Raw genomic sequence first — 9104 nt, forward strand, 5'->3', positions numbered from 1 at the left:
CTTTGCTGTGAGGATGCTGGAGCCCTGGGGAAGGGCTGCCCAGAGAGGTTGTGGATTCCAAACCCACCTGGACGTTGTGATCCTGTGCAACCTGCTGTGGGTGATCCTGCTTTAACAGGAGAGTTGGACTGGAGGTCTCTTCTAACCTCCACCATTCTGTGAAGTGAATGCAGAGCAATTACAATTTTTCAGTGCTATTCTTTCAATCTGACTTACAGACTGAACTCCTCTGGTTTCATGGCTGTTACCTGAGATGCATCTGGCCACCACCCCCAATGTCTCACAGCACAGTCACACCACTGAATAAAATAACATTTTATTGTGCCTGGCTTCTGCTTAATAACTCTAATATTAAAGGCTTCCTCAGAGCACAGTGATACAGGGCGGAAAACGATGAGATTGAGGGGTAATGGGTTTAAACTGGAAGAGGGGAGATTTAGACTAGATGTTAGGAGGAAGTTCTTTACAGTGAGGTGTTTAAGGCCAGGTTGGATGAGGCCTTGAGCAACCTGCTCTAGTGGGAGGTGTCCCTGCCTATGGAAGAGGGTTGAAGCTGTATGGTCCTTGAGGTCCCTTCCAACCTAGACCATTCTATATGAAGAGGAAGATTACAGTGATTATATTAAGGGGGACAAAAGTGCATGGAGTTATTTAGGCCAGTTTTAATATGACTTTCATACCTTTCTCTTCCAAAAACCCTCTTGAGGTAGGCCTGTGCTCTTCAGCATGGACAGAGCAAAAATATTTGCTGATGGGAGGTGACCTGCCAAGGCAGGAGAAACAGGGTGGCAGTCAGCCTGTGCAGAGGAGAGTTTGATCCCTTGCAATGCAAAGTCAGGCAGCTCCTTCCTTCCTGCCTGACACTCTTTAGAAACCCATTCGGAAGATGCAGGTGAGACTGGCCAAGACAGCCAGAGCTATCATGGTGTAACTGGTTTTCACACTGCTGGCACCACTGATGTTGCACAAGTGGCTATCACAGCAGCTGGTGGCAATTGAAGCTATGCCAATGTTCAGGTTAACTTCTGGGCAATACGTAGAGCATTTCTTGTTAATGACGTGTTTGAGGTCTTTGCCTGAAGTGGGAGAGAAAACAAAGTCAGGTTTTTTTCTCATACATACTTTTTACAGACTTCAATGATGTGCAATATCTGATGTGGAATATGTTGGTTTGTACTTAAGAAACACAGGGAACTACTATAGAGTCCAGTGGAGGCTGTAAAGCTGCTGAGGGGCCTGAAGCATCTCTGTGAGGAAGAGCCCTGGGACTGTTGACCTTGGAGAAGAGCAGCCTGAGAGGGGGTCTCCTCAGTGCTCAGCAAGAGCTAAAAGGCATGGGGCAAGAGGATGGGGCCAAACCCTTTTCAGTGGCACTCAGTGACAGGACAAGGTTCAATGGGCACAAACTGGAACCCAGGAGGTTCCACTTAAACATAAGAATAAACTTATTTGCTATGAGAGTGATGGCACCCTGGAGCAGGCTGCTCAGAGAGGTTGTGGAGTGTCCTTCTCTGGAGAGATTCCAGAGAACCTGGACACATTCCTGTGAAACCTGCTGTGAGTTGGACTTGACTATCTCCAGAGGTCCCTTCCAACTATTCTGTGATCCCGTGAGTCTGTGGTTTATACAGTGCAAGGTCTGCAAGCCATCACTGTCACCATATGTTGACATTGCCCTTTCCAGAATGCCAGCCCTTTCAAATCCCACCACCTCAGGAGAATATGTGTGAGCTTGGAGATGAGACAAGGCATTTGTGCAGGGAAATCTTCTCTTCAAATGCCTTCCTTTCCTGAGTGTGTTTAATTAGCAGTATTGTCCCAATGCATTGCAACAGAACTGGGCTGTGGGGAGTTCCCACCTGTTGCAAGCTTTGCTTTCCACCTGGTATGATCCTCATTAATTCTTCCACCACACCTCAGGGTGAGGAGGTTCTGCAGTCAGCGTAGCCTGAACCCCATGGTGTCACCAGTGCTTTCAGAAAGCTTCACACTTACCATATCCTGTGGTGGAATAGCTTGTGAGACAGAACTTCTCATGGTCAGCACATGTGGTCATACTGAAGCACTGGATGTTGGAAGTTGCATCTTTGCAGGTGAAGCATTTCAAGGAGAAAGCTGCAAAAGAAGCATGCAAGGCCTATCAGTCACCTCTGGAAACACCCACAGGAGCATAAAACTGCTGGTGGTGCTCCATGAGAAGGATCTGTCAAGCCCAGCAGTCGTAGGTAGCCAACCTCCTGGGTGTGTGAATTATGGCCCCAGTGACTCTTCTGCACCTGAATTACTTTAGGCTCAAGTTCCTGACACTGATGCCATTTGGTCATTTAGTAACCCTCAAGGGATCTTCCCTCTGGGTACTCAGTTCAGTCTCCCTTGAAACCTGAAGAGAAGGCTTTGAGGAGGCCTTGTAGTGGCCTTCCAGTATCTGGAGGGGGCCTACAGGAAGGCTGGGAAGGGACTATTGACAAGATCTTGTAATGACAGGATGAGAGGTAATGAGTTGAAACTAGCAGAGGGGAGATTCAAGCTAGATGTTAGGAAGAAGTTCTTTACAGTGAGAGTGGTGAGACAGTGGCACAGGTTGCCCAGGGAGGTTGTGGCTGCTCACTCCCTGGAGGTGTTCAAGGCCAGGTTGGATGAGGCCTTGAGCAACCTGTTTTAGTGGGAGGTGTCCCTGCCTATGATGAGGGGCTGGAAGTGGATGATCTTTGAGGTGCCTTCCAGCCAAAACCATTCTATGATTCAAATATCTGGAATCTTCAGTGTGCTCTTGAAGAGCTCCACTTGCAGCAGGAAGCTCTTGTGGTTTCTCTCTAGTCTGGCTCCTCCAAACCCACTAGTTCTTGTATGGAGAAAGACCAGTGGCTTCCTGACCCCACTCTTTCACATCCTCTTTAAGCCATCCAAAATGTCATCCTTTCTTAGCATCTTTCTTAACACAAAAGAGAGAAGACACACTTGAGTTAACCTTCCTGACTATACAAGGCAGGAATATTTTGCTGCATGCCCACACAAAGGAGCTTGTGACCAGCAGGTGAAGGGGAGTGATTCTGCCCCTCTGCTCTGCACAAGTGAGACCTCATCTACAGTACTGGATCCAGCTCTGCAGTCCTCAGGGCAGGAGAGGACATGGACCTGTTGGAGCAGGGCCAGAGGAGGCCACATAAGTGATGTGAGGGCTGGAAGCCCTCTGCTGTGAGGACAGACTGAGAGAGTTGGGCTTGTTGAGCCTGGAGAAGAGAATGTTGCAGGAGGCCTTGTGGCCTTTCAGTGCTCAGAGTGGGCTGCAGGAAAGCTGAGGACAGACTTTTTATCAAGGCCTCTTGTGACAGACAAGGAGTGATGGGCTTAGTCTGAAAGAGGGAGATTCAGCAAGAAAGAAGATTATTTTTACACTGAGAGTGTTGAGACTCTGACCCAAATTGCCCAGAGAGGTGGTAGATGCTCCATTCCTGGAACCATTCCAGGTCAGGTTGTTCGAGGCTGCAAGCAACCTGCCATAGTTGCAGATGTCCCTGCTGATTGCAGGTGGGTTGGACTGGATGACCTCGAATGGTCCCTTCCAACATAAACCATTCTATGATTCTATGATCTCAAATGGGGGAGAAGTGACCCAGATCCACTTCTCAGTGTTTGCTGGAAAGATGGGTGCTTGGATTTGGCTGGTTCATTTTCAGAGCTCTCCTGTGTTGAGAGGCAGTCTTGGACCTGTAGACAATAAGACTCAGCAAACTACCCTCTTGGCTGCAGCAAATGCCTTTTTACAGCCTTCCATGTGTGATGGCTGTCTATTACTCTCCAGATGTGCACATCTGTAACACTGTGCATCTGCAAAGCCCTGTGCTGGTGGCTGACGGTGGAAACAGCTTGCACTCCAGCAGGCTAGAGCAGTCATTCATAGCTAAGAGATCCCTGGGGATGGTTTCTTTTGCATGCTAAGGGGAATTTCCTACTCATCTGTTTATTTGGAGCAAGAACCTCCACAGTAATGTCCCCCATCAGGAATTAGCCTCATTAGAGGTGTTTAGAAAACGTGCAGATGTGGCACTTTGGGATATGGTTAAGTGGGCATGGTGCTTTTGAGTTGATGATTGGATCTGATGATCCTGAAGGTCTTTTCCTGTCTCGATGATGCTCTGATTCTTCTCACTTCCAGGATATTCCTTCCTCTGGACAGTTAGTATCCATCTTACCATTGTACCAGCACTGCCCTTTAGTTTTGCCTTCCTTGCTCCTCATCTCCCTTTCCTCAGCTTCTTTGCTGTCATTAGTGCCTTTACCAACTATGTCCCAACATCACTGTTGCTCTCCTTTGACCTCAGGTGACAAGGTCACTATTTCATAGGAAGCTACAGAAATGCTTTTAGGGCCCTATTCATCTTTCTTCATCTCTGTGGACATTGTCATCTCTCCCCACTCCAGTTAATAGACCTTTCTCAGCACTGGTGAGGCCTCATCTCAAATTCTGGGTTCAGTTTGAGACTGTCACTCAAGAAGGACGTTGAAATGCTGGAGTGGGTCCAGAGAAGGGCAGCAAAGCTGCAGTCCCTCCACGGCAGGGGGGTTGGAACTAGATGATCCTTGTGATCCCTTCTAACCCTGACTGGTTCTATGATTCTAAGAGTATGGAGAGCAAGTCTGGTGAGGAGAAGCTGAAGGAGCTGGGGTTATTCAGCCTGAAGAAGGCTGAGTGGACACCTTCTGTCCCTACAAGTCCCTGAAAGGAAGTTGAAATCAGATAGGAATTGCTCTCTTCTCCCTAGTAACAAGTGGTAAGAGGAAATGGCCTCAAGTTACATCAGGAGAGGTATACATTGGGCATTAGATGAGGCTTCTGCACTGAAAAGGTTCTCAAACACTGGGAGGGACTGCCCAGGGAGGTGGCTGCATCCCCATCCCTGGAGGTGTTTAAAAGACACAGAGATGTGATGCTGAGGGACATTTTTTAGCACCAGACTTGATCAAGGTAGATAATGGTTGGATTTGGGATCTTAACATTTTTTTCCAGCCAAAAGGATTCTATGATTCTCTGGTTCCCCTTTCCATGGCTATCCAGGACTGATCTTCCTGTGGTCTATGGTCCTCACAATTCTTACTCTTCCCTCTGTTCCTTCTCGCTGAAGAGCAGCTCTCAGAGGACACAGAGACCAGGCAACTGGCCTTGCAGTGGCTCAGATTCCATCTTCCTCTATTCCTACGCTCAGCATCTGATGACTTCAAACCCCTCATGCTGCCAGCTCACACCAATGTGATAATAAGACTACTGCAACCTGCTTCCTGCCTTGATTATTTCCATCTTCAGAAGCTCTCCTCTGTCCTGCTTAGCTCTTGAATTCAATATTGTCCTATCACAGTAGGCTAAATGCTTTTACTTCAAGTCTGGGACCCTCCTGTAAGCTATCTGCATGCAAAGTGGTGTGGCTTCATGGCCTTTTCTTGTGCAAACCCCAGACAAATACATTTCTGCTCCACCCCACTGGGAACCACCCTTCCTCACAGTGTAATATCACTACAGCAGACTTCCCAAACTGGGTTTTCCAGACATGGTAGCTCATCTGATTCCTTAATTAATACAGCTGCTTTAAGCCCATTCCAAGAAAAAACTTCCCGAATCTAAGCAGGAAACAGTGGAGCTTGTTGCATGCCCAAGTCATGTTTCATCCCAAAGCTGCTAATTTTCAGTTGCCCTGAAGTCCTTTCAGCCAAGAATAGGAACAAACACTCTGTAGGGGTGATTTTGCCAACCTTTCTCAGTGCTCAGGAGGTTTTCCCCCCGCTCAACATCTGCTAGAGAAGACTCTGAAGGTATATGGACTCCTAACCTGGTTGACCCTGAGATCAAGTAGCACAACGTGCTTGTGCTGCTGAAAAGCACTTCTGATTTTATTGCATATGCTGAGAGATCTATTTGAGCAAGGACTGAGTGGGAAGGTGAGTAGTGTTCCTTTTGAGGTGTGCCCTACCCAGGATGCAAACCTAGGGTTAAACCTTGCTGCCTTTGAAGATCTCCTGCCTGCACCCATCAAGTCCTCTGCTCCAACAGAAAAAAGAACATTCATAGAATCATAGAAAAATAAAACCACAGAGCTGGGTTGATGGTGGCAGACCTTTGAGATCATCACATGCAAGCATCAGCCTAATACTGCCAAGTCCATCACTAAACCATTTCCCTCACTACCACATCTCCATGTCATTTCAGTCCTTCCAGGGATGGTGACTCCACCACTTCTCTGAACAGCCAGAACTTCACAACCCTTTCCATGAATATTTTTTTTTCCTAATATCCAACCTAAACCTCCTCTGGTGCAACTTGAGACCATTTCCTCTTGTCCTCTTGCTTGTTACTTGGGAGAAGAGACCAAACCCCACCTCACTCCAATCTCTTTTTTCAGGGAGTTGTAGAGAATGAGAAGGTCTCCCCATGTTATCCTTTTCTGCAGGCTAAACCATCTCAGGAATTCCTCATGGGAAAAAAAAACCAACATGGGAGTAATTTGAGCCACCAAGACAAAGAATTTCTACATACAAAGCATTAGCAAGTGCTGGCAGATACAGGATTTAAACCATTAAAATCAGTCAGGTCCAGTATTAATTAGAACAGTCACCAGCCTTCAGGCCAAATTGCAGAGCAAAGTGGTGCCGCTTATGTCTTAAGTTTCTCCAACTCCTTTGGTGACTCTCCAGTCCCATTGTTTGATCTTTATATAAATAAAAAACCCAAGTGATTATAGTTGGTAAGCTGTAGGAATAAAATCTTTTCCTTGCCCATAACTTTCTCACTTTTTCAAGCTGGTTGAGCAAAGTGACTTAGCACAAGTCAAGTTTAATGCCTGTGAAGTTCCACAGTAAGATCCTCTACAACCTCAAATTAAGTGTGAGTCTAAGTACTCTGCTAAACCAGGTCCAGAATGTCAGTAATTTGCAGGTAAAACCTGCAAAAGCCTGGGCAAAATTCAACCTATACATAAGCAAAATACAGTGAAAGCCCCCTGAGATAAGGGAATTTCCCTGGAATAGGCAGAGGGATAGTCAGGGCTGCACACTCTGTCCATGCCTGTCCCAAAGCCCACCCAGGGCATCTCATAGAGGCACAGGCAGTGGTCTGACATTCAAGGTTAAGTTGAATGAGGCTCTGAGCAGTCCAACCTAGCTGAAGATGTCCCTGCTCACTGCAAAGAGGTTGGACTAGCTGATCTTTAAATGTCCCCTCCAATGCAAATGATTCCATGCCCCCAGAGCTGGGATAAACATCAGTAAAGCTGCACCTTGAAGCAACAAGCTGCAAGAAAGAGATGGGAGCCAGAACTGCACCTTCTCGTGTGGTGTGACCATCTCTGCTAACTAAGGTAACAGTGGTTTGTGATTAGAACCAAGAAACATGCAATGAAAGAATAAATAAACCAGACTGTAGGTAGGGCTGTGCAATCTGCAGCTCCATTGCATATATTGTCCTCTCCTTCTCCAGCTCTCCACATCCCTCAACTAACTCCCCTTCTTCTGGAGCTCCACCAAGCACTTAATTGCTTGCACAGAGTTACTCGAAGAACTGGGTTGAGAAAAATCCAACTTGCAGTATAACAAAAGCCTCCTGAGATAAGGGAATTCCCTTGGAATAGAGACTCAGGTGAGGAGGCTATCCCATGCCCAACTTCATCTCCTCAGCATCCTTCCAACTTCTGGTGGGAAAGCGTCCCTTAGTTTCTTATCCTGAGGACTGGAATATTATCTAGAGCCAAACGACCTTCCAGCTTTCCCATTCGTGCTGCAAAATCACCCTGCAAGATCCATGTCCCAGCTCTGAGGATCTTGTTAGTGCAAAGCAATCCTTGGTGACTCACCAAAATCTGTGCACAGGGCTACGACGAGCACGACAAGAAGAGAAATCTTCATCCTTTATAGGTCTCGTAGCCTCCAAACCAAGCAGAACTCACCCCGGGGAGGTTTTATACCTCTGCAGTGTTTGCTTTGACGTTGGGATAATAACTATGGAGTTGCTGTGGCAGATGATGGATTGTGGGAAGTAACGTGTCCGTGCTTGTATGCGTTGTTGGAAATCTAAACAGGCATAAGTTCTCCTCCCACTTCCTTCTCTTTTTTTCCCCCCTTAGCTGTTTCACAACTGGGCTTGCTCATCTGTTGTTAATTATGCAACAGTTTCTACTTCTGGGTGAGCAGAGGAAAAGTAAAACATTAAAAAAACAAAACAATGTCCAAGTAACAACGTCCTGTCCGGGTCAACTTGGATGCCAGAGCAGGTTACACCCTTGAAAATCCTGTCCAGTGCACATGGAAAATGATTGAATTTGAAATTGGGATTGAAATGTCTACAGAAATGTTTCCCGGGATCAGAACAGCTGGATCAGAAGAGCAGCATCTTTTCTCTCCATGCCATAGGGGACCAGACATTGTCTTGGACATTAGGAAAAAATTCTTCACTATGAGAGTGGTGGAACACTGAAGCAGGTTGCCCAGTGTGATGGTTTGGGTGTTACCCGCCCACACACACACTTTGGAAATCACCCAGACTAGACTCGGCAGCTCTGGAAATTGAATGAAGCTTATATTTACAGCTAGCACAATATACAAGCGGATAGTTACAGTTTATATACAGTTATACACAGAAATAGACAAGATAAAAGGTAATACAGAAACACAACAGCCCTCCCAGAAACCTGAGTCCCCAGGAGGGGCTCACTGCCACCCTTCCACTTTCTCCCACCCCTCTCTATCTTACCCCAGACGTTGCCTTTTGCCCAAGGAAGATTGAAGGGTTGGCCAGGGGGAGTTGGGAGGCAGGTGGATTAATCAGAGAGATGGCAGGTTAGGTTACAGAGAACAAAAGTGCAGCCCAAAGCCCAGACAGAGAGCAACTCTGTTATCTATGTTTATACTCTTGTTCTTATACATCTCAGCAAGCCTGTGAGTGAAGCAGACATCACCATTGTTTTCCTTTCACAGCCTGTGATCTAGCTCTTCTCACCAAAACATTCTAGCTAGCTTCAAACTAGCACACCCAGGAAGGTGGTAAATGCCCCATCCCTGGAGACATTCCAAGTTAGGCTTGATGGGTCTTTGAGCAACCTGCTGTAGTTGAGGATGCCCCT

The 9104-nt window shown here is 46.8% G+C and overlaps 1 protein-coding gene across 1 annotated transcript; it reads right to left on the minus strand.

Moving 5' to 3' along the window:
* Positions 1 to 594: 594 nt before the first annotated feature.
* LOC135181072 (lymphocyte antigen 6E-like) lies at positions 595 to 8049 on the minus strand. The gene is made up of 3 exons (XM_064153965.1): positions 7839 to 8049; positions 1996 to 2115; positions 595 to 1076 (listed from the first exon to the last, which is right to left on the minus strand). The coding sequence occupies exons 1-3, from the start codon at positions 7888 to 7890 to the stop codon at positions 868 to 870; spliced, it is 381 nt and encodes a 126-aa protein (XP_064010035.1). The 5' UTR covers positions 7891 to 8049; the 3' UTR covers positions 595 to 867.
* Positions 8050 to 9104: the final 1055 nt, after the last annotated feature.

Source organism: Pogoniulus pusillus, chromosome 14 (genome assembly GCF_015220805.1).
Source record: "Pogoniulus pusillus isolate bPogPus1 chromosome 14, bPogPus1.pri, whole genome shotgun sequence".
Classification (NCBI taxonomy): Eukaryota; Metazoa; Chordata; class Aves; order Piciformes; family Lybiidae; genus Pogoniulus; species Pogoniulus pusillus.

What these genes read in the sequence shown, in the direction of transcription:
- LOC135181072 (XM_064153965.1), bottom strand. Translation starts at nt 7,890, where the DNA reads ATGAAGATTTCTCTTCTTGTCGTGCTCGTCGTAGCCCTGTGCACAGAT. An exon ending in AGCCCTGTGCACAGATTTTG is followed by an intron (nt 2,116 to 7,838) that starts GTGAGTCACCAA and finishes CTTCTTTTGCAG; the next exon opens with CTTTCTCCTTGAAATGCTTC. An exon ending in CTATTCCACCACAGGATATG is followed by an intron (nt 1,077 to 1,995) that starts GTAAGTGTGAAG and finishes CTCCCACTTCAG; the next exon opens with GCAAAGACCTCAAACACGTC.